The 18,736-nt window shown below is 45.9% G+C and overlaps 1 protein-coding gene and 1 pseudogene across 1 annotated transcript in view; one reads left to right on the top strand and one right to left on the bottom strand.

Moving 5' to 3' along the window:
* The window catches only part of LOC116887839 (steryl-sulfatase-like), a 7,495-nt gene extending 1,476 nt beyond the window's left edge, over nt 1-6,019 (bottom strand). The window contains 8 exon segments of the mRNA XM_032889349.1: nt 1,319-1,456; nt 1,750-1,886; nt 2,230-2,653; nt 3,516-3,638; nt 3,995-4,123; nt 4,771-4,837; nt 4,839-4,930; nt 5,244-6,019. Coding sequence (XP_032745240.1) covers nt 1,319-1,456; nt 1,750-1,886; nt 2,230-2,653; nt 3,516-3,638; nt 3,995-4,123; nt 4,771-4,837; nt 4,839-4,913 — 1,093 coding nt within the window. The 5' untranslated portion in view covers nt 4,914-4,930; nt 5,244-6,019.
* Nucleotides 6,020-14,892: 8,873 nt separating this feature from the next.
* LOC116889151 lies at nt 14,893-16,132 on the top strand (annotated as a pseudogene).
* The last annotated feature ends 2,604 nt before the right edge of the window (nt 16,133-18,736 follow it).

Genomic DNA, 18,736 nt, shown 5'->3' with positions numbered 1-18,736 from the left:
AGTGAGCTAACACAATCACAAAAAGACATACATGGTATGCACTCATTGATAAGTGGCTATTAGCCCAAATGCCTGAATTACCCTAGATGCCTAGAACAAATGAAATTCAAGACGGATGATCAAAATGTGAATGCTTCACTCCTTCTTTAAAAGGGGAACAAGAATACCCTTGGCAGGGAAGAGAGAGGCAAAGATTAAAACAGAGACTGAAGGGACACCCATTCAGAGCCTGCCCCACATGTGGCCCATATATTTACAGCCACCCAATTAGACAAGATGGATGAAGCAAAGAAGTGCAGAAGTGTAGATCGCTCCTGAGAGACACAGCCAGAATACAGCAAATACAGAGGCGAATGCCAGCAGCAAACCACTGAACTGAGAATAGGACCCCTGTTGAAGGAATCAGAGAAAGAACTGGAAGAGCTTGAAGGGGCTTGAGACCCCATATATGTTTAAGGAATCAGAGAAAGAACTGGAAGAGCTTGAAGGGGCTTGAGACCCAATATGTACAACAATGCCAAGCAACCAAAGCTTCCAGGGACTAAGCCTCTACCTAAAGACTATACATGGACTGACCCTGGACTCTGACCTCATAGGTAGCAATGAATATCCTAGTAAGATCACCAGTGGAAGGGGAAGCACTTGGTCCTGCTAAGACTGAACTCCCAATGAACGTAGACTGTTGGGGGGAGGGCGGCAATGGGGGGAGGATGGGGAGGGAAACACCCATAAGGAAGGGGAGGGGGGAGGGGGATGTTTGCCCGGAAACCGGGAAAGGGAATAACACTCGAAATGTATATAAGAAATATTCAAGTTAATAAAAAGAAAGAAAGAAAAAAGAGTGCAGTGAATGTGTGTGTGTGTGTGTGTGTGTGTCTGTATATCACATGTGGGGTATTGGGTGACTGTATGTATACACATGATGACATGTGTTTGCATGTCTTAGCCGTGAGAGAAGACAGTGTGTCTGTGTGCACATATGCTTCGTGGTGGGCATGTCTACTTTGTTGAGCGTGGTGGTGACATGGATCATGTGTGCATGTTCACCCTGTATAGCACAGAATGGGTGTGCATGGTGATGGGTATCTGTACACATGTGTAGACACGCTAAGTCATATGTGTGCACCCATGTGTACACTGATGACTATGATGACATGCAAAGTCACATGTGTGTCCATGTACAGTCTACACTCTGACGTGTGTCTGGTGTACACACACTTTTGCACGTATATCTGTGCAATGAATATGGTACATGACCATATGGATACCCCAAACATGCTCACAGACCACACGTATCTCCCTGTCCGTCCATGCTCACCCCTGTAAATTCCGTTGCTACCGCCATGCCGTTCACCGTTGGGGCCAATCTCCTCCACGTGTGCGCCATGGTCGGACGTGAAGTACACGAGTGTGTTATTGGCGAGGCCCAGCTTGTCCAGTGTGGCAAGGACTTGGCCTGCGAAGGGATGGAGGGTGCGGTCACATGTGACGTCCGACATGCCCGATAGTGCAAATGTGAATGCCTACATGCATAATGCAGGGCATGCCCGAGGTTCACACACAGGTGACCCCATTCATACAAGACATTGCACATGCTATAGCCTGCGCACATGAGCATCATTCCTTGTGATGCACACCTCACAGAGCACCACCCTCAGGATCACACCTGACTTGTGAGTAGAGAACATGCAACATGTGACACCCATGCCCACACACTGCTGTGCATCCGTTAGCCCATGCCCCACTCACCTACGGCCCAGTCCATCTCCTCCACAGCATCTCCATAGACCCCATGCAGGCTCCGCCCTGCAAACTCAGGGTTGGCGAAGTGTGCCGTGTGCACATGCATGAAAGACAGGAATAGCAGGAAGGGCGTGTCCCTGTTCCTGTGGGGGTGGGGCACTCACACATGATGTCATGAACCACATCACACTCAACACATGTGACATCACTGATTATGTCATGGGTCATGTGTTCATTGTACCCACTTCCTGTTATGCCTGAGAGCCACACCCAACCCCAAGGATCCCAAAGCTCAGAAGCGCCACCTCTCAAAGCCACGCCCAGAAAGTCCAAATCCCACCCCCAGTAACAAGACATGCGAAGCCCCGCCCAGGAATGCCCCCCCATCCTCAAACAGGAAGGTGCATTCCATGTCACCGGAAGTGATAGGTAAGGGGATCCCAGCCCTACCAGGGGAACCTTTCTGTCCGAAGCCCCTATCCACACCTGCGCAGGAAGTCCCCAGCCTCGCTTGCCAGGTGCTGTGTGAGCCCCTTGTAGTCCGTGGGCTGTTGGGTGATGGTGAAGTCGGCCATGAGGAAGCAGTTGGCTGGGCGGAAGTGGTAGAGGAAGGCCACATAGGCCCCGCCCACCGCCGCCATGGCAGCCACTATCACCCCGAACGCCCACCCTGGGGGCCGGGCCAGCCCTGCCCACCGCGCCAGTGCCATGGCCAGCAGCACTGCCCCCAGAATATTCATGGGCAGGACCACGAATACTTGTTGGGCAGAGCCAAACACGGTCCCGCCCCCTGGCTTGCAGTCCCTCAGGTTGGTGGTGGGCGTGCCCAGGAAGCGGTCAAAGCCATGGCGCCCAGGGTGGTGGCAGAAGTCAGAGGCTGCTTGGCAGCTCAGCCCCAGATGCCACTTCCCTACGGGGAAGGTGGGGGCAGAGTCAGATGGGATCAGATAGAGCTCAGGGGTCAAAAGGGGTAATTGGGGTCATGGAATTATCGGGGTCATGGAGGGGGCTTACAGGGCTCAGTCCCATCACATGGGGTCACACAGGGTAATCTGGGATTAGAGGGGATCATGGGGTCCTACAGGGTCAGACAAGTCACACAGGGTCACACATGTCACAGGAGGTCACATGGTGTCACGGAGCTATATGAGGTCATTTGCAGTCACACAGGGTCTGGGGGTCAAACAAGGGTCACACTGGGTCATGGGAGTGACACCGGCTCAGTGGAGTCACAGAAAGATCAGGTGGTGTCACGTGTGTCAAACAAGATCATGGGAGTCAAACAGGGGTCAGACAAGCCACACAGAGGGGTCAGGTGAAGTTGGGGAGACACATGGGATGTCACAGAGAGGTCAGAGACGTTACATGGGGTCGTGGAGATCATACAGGAGTCACAGGGTCACATGAAGGAACAAAGAACCACAGGACTCCCTCAGGGCCACTCATGGTCATGCGGCTCACACAAAAGTCGAACAGGGGTCAAACAGAGTCACATGTTTAGGGAGGTCACATAGGGTTACTCTGGGTCAGAGGAGTCACTCGGTGTCACATGACACCATGAACATCACACAGTAGTCAAGGGGTCACACAAGGTCAAAAAAGGTCACACAGGTATCAGAGGGGCTCATGGGGTAACATCAGGGTCATAGTCGTAATATAAGGGTCAAGGGTCGTATGGGATGCAAAGGGTCACACAGGGTCATGGAGGTCATCCCAAATTCACCAGGTCACGGCCCACCCTGGGACCCACCCACTCTGGGCCCAGTCCTTACCTACAAGCCCGGTGGTGTAGCCTTGACCCTTGAGCAACTTTGCGAAGGTGACTTCATTGGGCGGGAGCCCCCCAGATGATGCCGAGAACAGGAATACACCCAGGAGGCCCTGTGATGCCATGCCTGAGACGGGAGGAGCATGGGGGATAGGGTCGGAGGGTCAATGGGGAGTCAGGGATTCATAACAAGGTTACCGAAGTCAGGGGGAGTCACTGGGGTCATCAGGGTCACAGGAGTCACTAGGGGTCACCAGCATCACTGAGGGGTCACAGGGCCTGAACGTGGGTCATCAGAGTCATGAGGTCACAGGGCTAGAGCAGGGATGGGGGGGTCAACAGGATCATGGAGGTCAACAGGGATCATTGGGGGTAACTGAGGAGTTTTGGGGGTTGTTCAGGGACATCAATGGGGTCACTGTGGCACTAGGGGCTAGTGGGAGGTTGTAGGGTAGGAGGGATCACAGGGTGTGCCCCACCCACCTGACCGCACAGGGTAGCGCCCGGTAAGGAAGGCAGCGCGGCTCGGGGTGCACAGGGGCGCAGCTGCCAGGTGCTGAGTCAACTTCACCCCCTCAAGGGCCAGGCGGTCGATGTGTGGCGTCCTGTAGGGAGGGATCGGGTGTCAAGGGGTCACGAGGGTCACAGGTTTGTGTCACAGGGTCCAGATCGCAGGGTCAGGGTTGTTGTCGGACAATGGAGTTGGAATCATGGAATGGGTAGCCATCAAGGTCATAGTCTGGGGTCATGTGTCAGGGTCACAGGGTCGGGATCAGTGTCACAAGGTTAAGGTTGTGGGGTTAGAGTCAGGGGGCCAGGGTCGGGGTCACAGGTCAGAGTCATGGGGTTGGGGGTCCTGGTCATGAGGTTGGGGTCACCAACACACGGTTGGGGTCACAGGATCAGGGGTCATGTCGGGACCAATTCTGGATCTGGGTCTTGGCGTTGGAGTCACAGGGTCACAAGGTCAGGGTTCTGAGGTCCCGAGGTCACAGGGCTGGGGTCACAGGTCAGGGTTGGGGGATCACAGGGTCAGGTTCTAGGTCAAAGGTTGGGATCTGAGTCAGGGTCCCTGGGGTACGGGGGTCACATGTCCGGGTCCAAGGTCATGGCCTCAGATTCACAAGAGTCAAGGCTAGGGTTAGAATTGATGGGTCTGGGACAGGGTCATGGGGCCAAAGGGTGTCGAGGGTCACCACAGGGTGGGGTCATCGTGTCAGGTAGGAGGGTCAGGGATCGGGTGTTGAGGGTCACCTGAGTGCGGTTGCCATAGCAGCCAGGGTCCCCAATGCCAAGGTCATCAGCCATGATGAGCAGGAAGTTAGGGTCCAGGGCCAGGACGGGCAGCACAGAGAAAGTTGAGCTGGGAGAGGAGCAGGGCAAGGAGACAGGGCCAGAGCATCGTCCTGTGGGCAAGGCCTAGGGCAGAGTCAGTCACAGGAAGCCACTCACAAAGTCCCTGTCAGTTAGGGCTAAGCCCTGCCCACACATCCTCTCTGTCATGGTGAAGTCCCTCCCACAATCCTGTCCGTCAAGGTAAGCCCCGCCCAGGCTTCCTGAAAATCATCTGAGGCCCCGCCCACAGTTCTGGAACCAGAGGCCCTGCTCTCACTCCCCATCAACACCCCCCCCTCAGGCCTCATACTCCAGGTCATCCCCCTGCCTCAAAAATCTTCACTCCTTGTCATCCCCTTACCCTTGGGTCCTGCATTCCCCTTCCATGCTTGCTCACCTGGGTCGGGGTCAGAGGTCAGAGATCAAAGGTCACGCACTCTCTCAGGCTGCCCCACACTGCAGTGGTCAGCACTGGGTGAAAAGTTGTGGATTCAAGGGGTCAGAGGTTGTCCCTGGGTTACCTTGGTTGTCACCTGTAGCTGAGTTGGAGTTCCTGGGGTCACTGTTGTCTCGGGGGAACAGCCCAGGGTCAGAGGTCACCGCACAGTCTCAGAGTTGTTGCCCGTAGTGGGGTCAGAAGTTGTAGGGTCACTGGTGTCCTGGGGTCTCCTGCTTTCACCAGGGTCAAAGGTCGCTGCTGGGGTCGCGGGATTAGAGGTCCCAGAGTTGTGGATGAGTGCAGGGGTCCTGGGGTCTCGGGGTCGCTGCGGGGTCAAAGGTCACCGCTGAGGGCGCCAGGGTCGTGAGGTCACACCCACGGGGTCACAGGGTCAGAGGTCGCCAGAGGGTCGCGGTGTTGTCTCCGAGGCGCGGGTTCAGAGGTCGCGGTGTTGCCGCCTCGGTTAGACCGGCTCTATCAGGTTCTCTCCCAGCACCTTCCCTGCCCGGGGCTGTTTATACCCGCGGGTCACGGGGTCACAGGTCACGGGTCACGGGTCACGCGCAGGGCGGGGGCGGGACAGCGGATGTTTACACTGAGGTGCATGGCCGGGCCTCGGTGACGTCAGGGGGCAGGGCCAGGGCGCCGGTACCCAATGGCCACTCCGGGAGTTTTGACTGAAGAGCACGGGGCGGTGCCGGGCCTCTGGGTGACGTCGGGTGACGGGGAATCCTCGCCTGACACTATAATTGACGTCAGGGGCGGGGTCTGAGTGCCTGGCATTCCGGGTGACGTCATTGGGCGTGGCCAAACCAACCGGGCTGTGGTTGAGGTCGGGAGCGGGATAAGGAAGTGCCCGGGGTGCGGAAGAGGTTTCCGCCACGGCTCCGGGGCGGGTGTGAGGAGGCTTCAGGGTCAACGTGGGAAGAGTGATGAGACTGACAGGCGGTGGCAAGGCGTAACTTCCTGTGATCCGTGGAGAAACCAGGAACTGCGAAGAGATTGACAGGAGGCTGCAAAGCAAAAATCAGGAAGTGGCGGTGAGATCAACAGGCTGCTAGGTGGGCCTTTCTGTGCGCCCGAGAAACCCGGAAGTGTCGTGGGGAAATTGACAGGCTGTGGGGCGGGACTTCCTCCGTGCGCTGTTCCTGGCTATGCTCCTTTTGTGTCGATTGGAATCCAGGAAGTGGCGTGAGAGATTGACAGGCCTTGGGGCAGAAGTGTGACATTCCTGGGGACACTCCTTTTGCTGTCAATCTGGAACCAGGAAGTGGCGTGGGAGATTGACAGGTGGTGGGGCAGGACTTCCTGAGTGCGATGTTCTTGGCGATGCTCATTTTGTTGTCCATCAGAAACCAGGATGTGGCACGCGGAGATTGGCAAGTAGTGGGGGGTGGGACTTCTCGAGTGCGCTGTTCCTGGGGACACCCCTTTTTCTGTCAAGCGGAAACCAGGATGTGGCGCGGGCAGTGGGGCGGAGTTTCTAGTTCGTGGATGCGAAATCCAGAAGCCAGGAGGAGATTCACAAATTTTGGGGTGGTACTTCCGGTTAGAGTGCTGGTTTGTTGGGGAGTGGGCGGGTCCCAGTCATTATGAAGAGACAGGAAGTGGGAAGGACTTAGTGAGTGTGCGTTCGAGAACCTTCGTGATGTCTGCGTGGGTGGGCGGGTCTCATTGCCTATGCAGATAAGGCAGCCAGCCCAACAAATGACTCAGTTGGGCAAAGTCTGTCTGACTCTGTCTGGGAGTGGGTGTGTCTCAGCTCATGCAGAGGCGAGAGGTGGGAGTGTCCTGATCAGTATCCCTGCTGGCTTCTGTCACAATTAACTTCACACTCTGAAGCTCCCTGTGAGTGTGTATCCCAACCAACTCTCAGCCTGGTGGATGGCACCTTGCTGGTGGCTTATGCTGAGAGTTCTGGCTAGAAGTTATTCTATACCTCTGCCTTCCCACTGAAGACGTGTGAGATCTGGGCATCCAGCAGTGTGTCTCTCAGCATTGTCTGAGACAACTAGTTACCTCTACTTATATTTCTGGTATTTCCTGCTGCAGTCCAGTCAACCCATGATTCATGTTTTGGGTTAGGACCTTTTTGTGTTTTGCATTTACTTTGACTATTGTGTCACTGTTTTCTATGGTGTCTTCTGCCCCTGAGATTCTCTCTTCTGTCTCTTGTAGTTTGTTGGTGATGCTTGCACTTATGACTCCTAATCTCGTTCCTAGGCTTTCTATCCCAGTGTGGTCTCCCTTTGTGGTTCCTTTATTGTTTCTATGTCCATTTTAAAATCCTGGATGGTTTTGTTCAATTGCTTCACCTATTTAGTTGTATTTTCCTATACTTCTTTAAAGAATTTTTGTGTTTCCTCTTTAAGGGCTTCTACATTTTTCCCTGTGTTGCCTGTATTTCTATAAGGAAGTTATTTATGCCCTTATTGAAGTACCCTGAGATTCTTTTGTTTTAGGATAAAATGTTCTATAGATATCTGCTAAATCCATTTGGTTCATAACTTGTCTCTGTTTAGTTTCTGTTTCCATGATCTGTGCATTGATGAGGGTGGGGGTGTTGAAATCTCCTACTATTATTGTGTGATGTGCAATGTGTACTTTGAACTTAATAAGGTTTCTTTTATGAATGTAGGTGCCCTTGCATTTAAAGCATAGATGTTCAGGATTGAAAGTTTGTCTTGATGGATTTTTCCTTTGATGTATATAAAGTGTCCTTATCTCTCTTTTTTTTTTTTGTGATAACTTTTGGTTGAAAATCGATTTTGTTCGGTATTAGACTGGCTACTCCAGCTTGTTTTTTCAAACAATTTGCTTGGAAAGTTGTTTGCCAGCCTTTTACTCTCAGGTAGTGTCTGTCTTTGTCTCTGAGGTGTGTTTCCTGTTTGCAACAAAATGCTGGGGCCTCTTGACATACCCAGTCTGTAGTCTATGTCTTGTTATTGAGTCCATTGATGTTAAGAGGTATTAGAAAATAGTAATTGTTGTTTCCTGTTATTTTTGTTGTTAGAGGTGGAATTATGTTTCTGTGTGTCTCTTCTTTTGGGTTTGTTGCAAGAAGATTACTTTCTTGCCTTTTCTAGGGTTTAATAAGATAAAAAAAAAATACAGCATGCCTTGATAACCCTCCTCAGATAAAGACAGAAGTGTTGACAGTTTTGTCTCAAAGTTCATTGATTGCTTTTTTTAATTTATTTTTTCTTTATTAACTTGAGTATTTCTTATTTACATTTCGATTGCTATTCCCGTTCCCGGTTTCCAGGCCAACATCCCCCTAAACCCTACCCCTCTCCTTCTATAAGGGTGTTCCCCTCCCCATCCTCCCCCCATTACCGCCCTCCCCCAACAATCATGTTCACTGGGGGCTTCAGTCTTGGCAGGACCAAGGGCTTCCCTTTCCACTGGTGCTCTTACTAGGCTATTCATTGCTACCTATGAGGTTGGAGCCCAGGGTCAGTCCATGTATAGTCTTTGGGTAGTAGCTGAGTCCCTGGAAGCTCTGGTTGGTTGTCATTGTTGTTCATATGGGGTCTCGAGCCGCTTCAAGCTCTTCCAGTCCTTTCTCTGATTCCTTCAACGGGGGTACCATTTCCAGTTCAGTGGTTTGCTGCTGGAATTTGGCTATGTATTTGCTGTATTCTGGCTGTGTCTCTCAGGAGAGATCTACATCCGGTTCCTGTCGGCTTGCACTTCTTTGCTTCATCCATCTTATCTAGTGTGGTGGCTGTATATGTATGGGCCACATGTGGGGCAGACTCTGAATGGGTGTTCCTTCTGTCTCTGTTTTAATCTTTGCCTCCCTATTCCCAGCCAAGGGTATTCTTTTTCCCCTTTTAAAGAAGGAGTGAAGCATTTGCATTTTGATCCTCTGTCTTGAGTTTAATGTGTTCTGTGCATCGAGGGCAATTCAAGCATTTGGGCTAATAGCCACTTATCAATGAGTGCATACCATGTGTGTTTTTCCGTGATTGGGTTACCTCACTCAGGATGATATTTTCCAGTTCCCTCCATTTGCCTATGAATTTCATAAAGTCATTGTTTTTTTGATAGCTGAGTAATATTCCATTGTGTAGATGTACCACATTTCCTGTATCCATTCCTCTGTTGAAGGGCATCTGGGTTCTTTCTAGCTTCTGGCTATTATAAATAAGGCTGCTAGGAACATAGTGGAGCATGTGTCTTTGTTATATGTTGGGGCATCTTTTGGGTATATGCGCAAGAGAGGTATAGCTGGGTCCTCAGGTAGATCAATGTCGAATTTTCTGAGGAACCTCCAGACTGATTTCCAAATGGTTGTACCAGTCTGCAATCCCACCAAAAATAGATGAGCGTTCATCTTTCTCCACATCCTCACCAGCATTTGCTGTCACCTGAGTTTTTGTTCTTAGCCATTCTCACTGGTGTGAGGTGAAATCTCAGGGTTGTTTTGATTTGCATTTCCCTTATGACTAACGATGTTGAACATTTCTTTAGGTGTTTCTCAGCCATTCGGCATTCCTCAGCTGTGAATTCTCTGTTTAGCTCTGAACCCCATTTTTTAATAGGGTTATTTGCCTCCCTGCTGTCTAACTTCTTCAGTTCTTTGTATATTTTGGATATAAGCCCTCTATCTGTTGTAGGGTTGGTAAAGATCTTTTCCCAATCTGTTGGTTGCCATTTTGTCCTAACCACATTGTCCTTTGCCTTACAGAATCTTTGCAGTTTTATGAGATCCCGTTTGTCGATTCTTGATCTTAGAGCATAAGCCATTGGTGTTTTGTTCAGGAAATTTTCTCCAGTGCCCATGTGTTCAAGATGCTTCCCTACTTTTTCTTCTATTAGTTTGAGTGTATCTGGTTTGATGTGGAGGTCCTTGATCCACTTAGACTTAAGCTTTGTACAGGGTGATAAGCATTGATAGATTTGCATTCTTTTATATGTTGACCTCCAGTTGAACCAGCACCATTTGCTGAAAATGCTATCTTTTTTCCAGTGGATGGTTTTGGCTCCTGTGTGAAAAATGAAGTGATCATCAGTGTGTGCGTTCATTTCTGGATCTTCAGTTCTCTTCCATTGCTCTATGTGCCTGTGTCTGTACAAATAGCATGCAGTTATTTTTTTTATCACTATTGCTTTGTAATACTGCTTGTGTTCAGGGATGGTGATTCCCCCTGAAGTCTTTTTATTGTTGAGGATAGTTTTAGCTATCCTGGGTTTTTTGTTATTCCAGATGAACTTGCAAATTGTTCTGTCTAACTCTTTGAAGAATTGGATTGGTATTTTGATGGAGATTGCATTGAATCTGTAGATTGCTTTTGGTAAAATGGTCATTTTTACTATATTAATCCTGCCAATCCATGAGCATGGGAGATCTTTCCATCTTCTGAGGTCTTCTTCAATTTCTTTCTTCAGAGTCTTGAAGTTCTTATTGTACAAATCTTTTACTTGCTTGGTTAAAGTCACACCGAGGTACTTTATATTATTTGGGTCTATTATGAAGGGTGTCGTTTCCCTAATTTCTTTCTCAGCTTGTTTCTCTTTTGTGTAGAGGAAGGCTACTGATTTATTTGAGTTAATTTTATACCCAGCCACTTTGCTGAAGATGTTTATCAGGTTTAGTAGTTCTCTGGTGGAACTTTTGGGATCCCTTAAATATACTATCCTTATCATATGCAAATAGTGATATTTTGACTTCTTCTTTTCCAATCTGTATCCCCTTGATCTCCTTTTGTTGTCAGATTGCTCTGCCTAGAACTTAAAGAATTATATTGAAAAAGTAGGGAGAGAGTGGACAGCCTTGTCTAGTCCCTGATTTTATTGGAATTGCTTCAAGCTTATCTCCATTTAGATTAATGTTAGCTACTGCTTTGTGTATATGGCTTTTACTATGTTTAGGTATGGGCCTTGAATTCCTACTCTTTCCAGGACTTTTATCATGAAGGGGTGTTGAATTTTGTCAAATGCTTTCTCAGCATCTAATGAAATGATCATGTGGTTTTGTTCTTTCAGTTTGTTTATATAATGGATCACGTTAATGGTATTCCGTATATTAAACCATCCCTGCATGCCTGGGATGAAGCCTACTTGATCATGGTGGATGATTGTTTTGATGTGCTCTTGGATTCGGTTTGCCAGAATTTTATTGAGTATATTTCCGTCGGTATTCATAAGGGAAATTGGTCTGAAGTTCTCTTTCTTTGTTGGGTCCTTGTGTGGTTTAGGTATAAGAGTAATTGTGGCTTCATAGAAGGAATTCGGTATTGCTCCATCTGTTTTGATTTTGTGGAATAGTTTGGATAGTATTGGCATGAGGTCTTCTGTGAAGGTCTGATAGAATTCTGCACTAAACCCTTCTGGACCTGGGCTCTTTTTTTGGTTGGGAGAACTTTAATGACTGCTTCTATTTCGTTAGGAGTTATGGGGTTGATTAAATGGTCTATCTGTTCCTGATTTAACTTTGCTACCTGGTATCTGTCGAGGAAATTGTCCATTTCCTGTAGATTTTCAAGTTCTGTTGAACATAGGTTTTTGTTGTTGGATCTGATGATTTTTTTTTAATTTCCTCTGATTTTGTAGTTATGTCTCCCTTTTCATTTCTGATTTTGTTAATTTGGACACACTCTCTGTGTCCTCTCATTAGTCTGGCTAAGGGTTTATCTATCTTGTTGATTTTCTCAAAGAACCAACTTTTTGGTTCTGTTGATTCTTTCTATGGTCCTTTTTTGTTTCTACTTGGTTGATTTCAGCTCTGAGTTTGATTATTTCCTGCCTTCTACTCCTCCTGGGTATATTTGCTTCTTTTTGTTCTACAGCTTTTAGGTGTGCTGTCAAGCTGGTGACAATATGCTCTCTCCTGTTTCTTTCTGCAGGCACTCAGCGCTATGAGTTTTCCTCTTAGCACAGCTTTCATTGTGTCCTATAAGTTTGGGTATGTTGTACCTTCATTTTCATTAAATTCTAACAATTCTTTAATTTTTTTCTTTATTTCTTCCTTGACCAGGTTATCATCGAGTAGAGCATTGTTCAACTTCCAGGTATATGTGGGCGTTCTTCCCTTATTGTTATTGAAGACCAGCTTTATCCCGTGGGGCTCTGATAGGATGCATGGGATTTTTTTCTATCTTTCTGTATCTGTTGAGGCCTGTTTTATGACCAATTATATGGTCAATTTTGGAGAAAGTATCATGATGTGCTGAGAAGAATGTATATCCTTTTGCTTTAGGATAGAATGTTCTGTAAATATCTATAAGATATTTAGACCTTGTGTTTGTAGCATAGATATTTAGGATTAAGAGTTCATCTTGTTGGATTTTTCCTTTGATGAATATGAAGTGTCCTTCCTTATCTTTTTTGATGACTTTTAATTCAAAATAGATTTTATTCAATATTACAATGGCTACACCAGCTTGCTTCTTTCAACCATTTGCTTGGAAAGTTGTTTTCCAGGCTTTCACTCTGAGGTAATGTCTGTCTTTGTCTCTGAGGTGTGTTTCCTGTAGGCAGCAGAATGCAGGGTCCTCATTGCATATCCAGTTTGTTAATCTATGTCTTTTTATTGGGGAGGTGAGGCCATTGATGTTGAGAGATATTAAGGAATAGTGATTATTGCTTCCTGTTATATTCATATTTGGATGTGACTTTATGTTTGTGTGCTTTTCTTCTCTTTGTTTTGTTGCCAAGATGTTTAGTTTCTTGCTTTTTCTAGGGTGAAGCTTGCCTCCTTTTGTTGAGCTTTACCATTTGTTATCCTTTGTAGCATTAGATTTGTAGAAAGATATTGTGTAAATTTGGTTTTGTCGTGGAATATCTTGGTTAATCCAACTATGTAAATTGAGAGTTTTGCAGGATACAGTAACCTGTGCTGGCATTTGTGTTCTCTTAGGGTCTGTATGACATCTATCCAGGATCTTCTGGCTTTCATATTTTCTGGAGAGAAGTCTGGTGTGATTCTGATAGGTCTGCCTTTATATGTTACTTGACCTTTTCCCCTTACTGCTTTTAATATTCTTTCTTTATTTTGTTCATTTGGTGTTTTGAGTATTATGTGACGGGAGGAGTTTCTTTTCTGGTCCAATATATTTGGAATTCTGTAGGTTTCTTGGATGTTTATGGGGATCTCTTTCTTTAGGTTAGGGAAGTTTTCTTCTATGATTTTGTTGAAGATATTTACTGGCCCTTTGAGCTGGGAGTCTTCACTCTCTTCTATACCTTTTATCCTTAGGTTTGTTCTTCTCATTGAGTCCTGGATTTCCTGTCTGCTTTGGACCAGTAGCTTTTTCCGTTTTACATTATCCTTGACTGTTGTGTCGATGATTTCTATGGAATCTTCTGCTCCTGAGATTCTCTCTTTTATCTCTTGTATTCTGTTGGTGATGCTTGTATTCACGGCCCTTGTCTCTTCCTTTGGTTTTCTATATCCAGGGTTGTTTCCTTGTGTTCTTTCTTGATTGCTTCTATTTCCATTTTTAATTCCTTTAACTGTTTGATTGTGTTTTCCTGGAATTCATTCAGGAATTTTTGTGATTCCTCTACTTGGGCTTCTACTTGTTTATTTATGTTTTCCTGTGTTTCTCTAAGGGAATTCTTTATATCTTTCTTGAAGTCTTCCAGCATCATGATCAAATATGATTTTAAATCTAGATCTTACTTTTCTGGTGTGTTTGGATATTCTGTGTTTGCTTTGGTGGGAGAATTGGGCTCCAATGATGCCATGTAGTCTTGGTTTCTGTTGCTTGGGTTCCTGCACTTGCCTCTCACCATCAGATTATCTCTGGTGTTACTTTGTTCTGCTATTTCTGACAGTGGCTAGACTGTCCTATAGGCCTGTGTGTCAGGAGTGCTGTAGACCTGTTTTCCTGTTTTCTCTCAGCCAATTATGGGAACAGAGTGTTCTGCTTTCTGGCAGTAGTTTTTCATGTCTACTGGTCTTCAGCTGTTCCTGTCGGCCTGTGTCCTGAGTTTACCAGGCAGGTTGCTTGGAGCAGAAAAGTTGATCTTACCTGTGGTCCTGTGGCTCAAGTGGCTCATGGGGGGCTGCTTTTGAGCTCTCCGTGAGGGCGGCAACCAGGAGGGCCTGCGCTGCCTTTTCCGAGAGCCCCCGTGCACCAGGGTCCCAGATGCCAATATGTGTTTTACTCTGGAGTCAGAAATGTGGGCACAGTGTAGTCTCTTCTCTCTTCCCAGGCGTGTCTGCCTCTCTGAAGCTTTAGCTCTCCCTCCCATGGGATTTGGGTGCAGAGAACTGTTGATCAGGTCCCTTCAGCTTGATTACTTTTTATTTTCTATTTTAAAGCAACTTCAAATGGTCAGTGTGTGGCACTGTATGCTTCTAAAAGTGACTTTGGGGCCCGGCCTCACCACCCATCGTGTGCATGCAAGCTCCTTCTCAATCCTTGCACCCCTTTCCTACAGTTTCCTCCTCTCCTGGGCTGAGGGTGCTGCTCTCTGTGCAAGTTGAATTCTGGGCATGGAGGCAGCCGCTGCTGCTGCAGTTGCCTAAGGGGAGCGAGGAGAGGCTTCGACCAAGTAGAGACCTGCTGAAGTTGCTTCTGGAGAGGAGTGGACTCACCAGCTGCCTCCAGCGAGGCCCACCCACCAGTTTGCCTGGCCCTCTGTCCAGTTCACCATGCAACCTGCTTCTGCAAAGTGGTAAGACTGAAGGGGCTATGTATGTATTGAATTTTGTGGTGAAGACAGTAAAGACATTAATGTAAACTTTGAAAAATCCAAACTTACTTTCAGTTGTCTTGGAGGAAGTGATTTAAGCATTTAAATGAAATTGATCTTTTTCACAGTATTGATCCAAATGATTCCAAGCATAAAAGAATGGACAGATCGATTTTATGTTGTTTGCGAAAAGGAGAATCTGACCAGTCCTGGCCTAGGTTAACAAAGGAAAGGGCAAAGCTTAATTGGCTTAGTGTGGACTTCAATAATTGGAAAGACTGGGAGGATGACTGAGATGAAGACATGTCTAATTTTGACCGTTTCTCTGAGATGATGGATCACATGGGTGGTGATGACGATGTAGATTTACCAGAAGTAGACAGAGCAGATGTTGATTCACAAGACAGTGATGATGAAAAAATGCCAGATCTGGAGTAAAGAGTGGTGTCACCACCTGGATTTTGAGGGAAAAAAATAACTTCTGGTAAGGCAATATCCATATGCATGAACATTTCCTAGGATTCCATGAAGCAGTTGAGATCCTAGGCAGCTGCTACAGCAGCTCTGATGAATAACTGCATCTCATCTAAGTCTTCTTTCGTCATAATACACTTAACTTCTCCATTAAGAAAGTTCTCAGCTTAGGGAAAGATAAAGGTTTTAGATCCTAGACCATGGGCTTGAAGGAGGTGGAAACAAATTGGCTAATATCTTAAACTGATACCCCACCATTCTTCCAGGATACCTTTCAGAATTATCCCACTGAAGTTTATATTTCAAAAAAATGTACTTTGCATCATTGTATGTGATCACTTGTCTGTTCAGGTGTATTTCAGCTAAGCCTAGTGGATGCCCTAACTTAGATGGTTTTTGAAGCCTATACATTTGGTATTGTTTGGCCCTTAAGCTTTTACATCTCTTAGCGTGGAGGACAAAGAAAGCTGTACATTGTTGCTTGAGAATATGTACATTTTAGACCAGATTTGTACTTGCACTGTCAATATGGCAAATGAGTGGAAAATGTTAATACACTATTGGATTTTTTTTTCCTGTTTTGATTTCAGCTTATGCCCTGGCTGGAAAACCTCAATTTATGTTCATGACAGTGGGGATTTTTGTAAATGTCTACATTCTTTCTAATAAACTGTTGGATGATTTTAAAAAAATAAATAAAAAATAAAAGTGACTTTGGACTGTTAGCAACTCTTCCAAGTCTATTGATCTTGATATTGGTCCATGAAACTATTAGAACTTAAACTAGCTTAAACTTTTATTCTTTTGTATTTCATCTGAATGTGCGTGTGTTTAAAATTATATGTGCTGCACCAAATGTTTATTTGAAGGCAAGTTTGTTTAAGGTTCTTGAGGAGCTTGAGAGACAATTCAGTAGTTAGAGCACTGGCTACTTTTCCTGATGACTTAGGTTCAGTTCCAAGCACCTACATTATGGCTTTCAATCACCTGTTACTGTAGTTGAAGGGGATTCAATATACTTGTCTGGAAACCACTGTCACAATGGTTATATGCAGTATTACAAATATAAATGTAGGCAAACATGTAAACATAAAAATATTCAAATATATTAAATTTGTTTGGGACAAGTGGTAGAATTATAAAAAGTTGTTCATCCTGCAAAGACTGAACCCCAGTGAACGTGATTGTTGGGGGAGGGCGGTAATGGGGGGAGGATGGGGAGTGGAACACCCATATAGAAGGGGAGGTGGAGGGGTTAGGGGGATGTTGGCCTGGAAACTGGGAAGGAGAATAACAATCGAAATGTAAATGAGAAATACTCAAGTTAATAAAGATAAAAAATTTAAAAAAAATAAAAAAAATTAAAAAAAGTTGTTTCATGCATTTCTGATCATCAAAGATTATTTCATTCATGGATGTTTGTGTGTTTCCTTCAGAATGTACAACATGTGTTTTAAATAAACCATGCTAAATTTTAACAATGACACTTATAGGTATGCTGGATTTGTGGAAGAAAATATTCAGAGGCTTCTGGAAGGGGCCGAAAAGCCAGGACTATATCTGTTACATTGTAGTAAGTATTTGATATATAGAGAAAGAGTAGTGGTCAGCATCTGCTTTAATATGTTAAAATATGTTAAATAGGCACCTCATTTGTCTAGAGTTTGAAATCTGGTACACTTAATTTCTGAATCAATTTGGTGGCTTCTTGGAGTACTGATCCCAGACAGATGAGGGTGACAGTATCAGGCTGGTTACCACCAGGACAGTTTGGTTTTACAAGCAGCCCAAAGGCTCTTTGAAGTCATGGGGCTTCAATCACCAAATGTCCCTAGTGGGATATTGATGTCTATTCAGATAAGTATGCTCCTCCAGCACATTTTTGCTCTAAACACACAAATTCCCAGGGAAGGCTTTTGTGTAGGATAAGAATCACTGGCAGATGGGTCTCAGAAAACACATGAATCTCCTTATTTTTAGACATGATTTGAATATTAGTAAAATATGTAATAATAAGTATGAATTTAATGATTATTTTGTGACAGAAGATCAGGGAGAGGGCACATAAAAAGAATCTCAGTTGAAAGTAAAAGAGACAATTTCCTACAAAGTGCTAGTATAGTTATAAAGCATTGGCTTGGGCAATTCTTCATATCTTGTTTTTTTTTGTTTGTTTGTTTGTTTTTGTTTTTGTTTTTGTTTTTTCCGGAACTGAGGACCGAACCCAGGGCCTTGCACTTGCTAGGCAAGCGTTCTACCACTGAGCTAAATCCCCAACCCGACTTGGGCAATTCTTAAGTAATGTGTATTTTCATTTTCTCATTTCTTTTTTATTGGATATTTTTATTTATTTACATTCAAATGTTATCCCCTTTCCCATCCCATCCATAATCTTCCATCCCATCCCCCACCCCTTCTTCTATAAGGATTTTCCCCCACCCACTCATCTACCCCTTCCCACCTCCCTGCCCTGACATTCCACTACACTGGGGGATCAAGCCTTGGCAGGACAAAGAGCTTCTTCTCCCATTGATGCCCAACAAGGCCATCCTCTGCTACATATGCAGCTGGAATCATGGGTCTGTCCATGTGTACTCTTTGGGTAGTGATTAGTCCCTGGGAGCTCTGGTTAGTTTGTATTCTTGTTCTTATGGGGGCTGCACCCTTTCAGCTCCTTCAATTCTTTCCCTTAACTTCTCCAATGGGGACCCCTTTATCAGTCCAATGGTTGGCTGCTACCATTCACCTCTGTATTTGTCAGGCTCTGGAAGAGCTGCTCAGGAGACAGCTATGTCAGGCTCCTGTCAGCATGCACCTCTTGGCATCAATAATATTGTCTGGGGTGGTGGCTGTATGTATATGGGCTGGATCCCCAGGTGGGGCAGGCTCTGGATGGCCTTTCCATTGTTCTGTGCTCTAAAATTTGTCTCTGTATTCCCTATGAATATTTATCATGGAAGGTGACAGAAGCCCATAATGTTATCACTGCAGTAGTTAAGGAATGAATGGTGATCAGGAGTTAAAGGCAAACCTGAACCTCATATCATCTCTCAATGAAATCTTAAGTTAATAAATAAGGTAGTTTAATTATTCTGAAATCATGTTATGTTTGGTAAACAGGATCTCACATATTCTGCCCCGACCTGCAGGGCAGTCGACCAGGGTCTGGGGTCCACCTAGGAGAGAATGGGGGACAAGAGACGCAAAGAACGGACAGCAAGTCAAGAAGTCTGACTGCTGACAATTTTTAATTTTTCTCAGGTTGAAGATATACTGGTAGAAGCAAAATGTGGGGAGGGGTTGGGTGACCACAAAGAATGGGCCTGGCT

The sequence above is a fragment of the Rattus rattus genome, chromosome X (assembly GCF_011064425.1).
Source record: "Rattus rattus isolate New Zealand chromosome X, Rrattus_CSIRO_v1, whole genome shotgun sequence".
NCBI classification, from domain to species: Eukaryota; Metazoa; Chordata; class Mammalia; order Rodentia; family Muridae; genus Rattus; species Rattus rattus.
The sequence above is the reverse complement of the archived record's forward strand: the minus strand, read 5'-3'. Positions and strand labels throughout refer to the sequence as shown.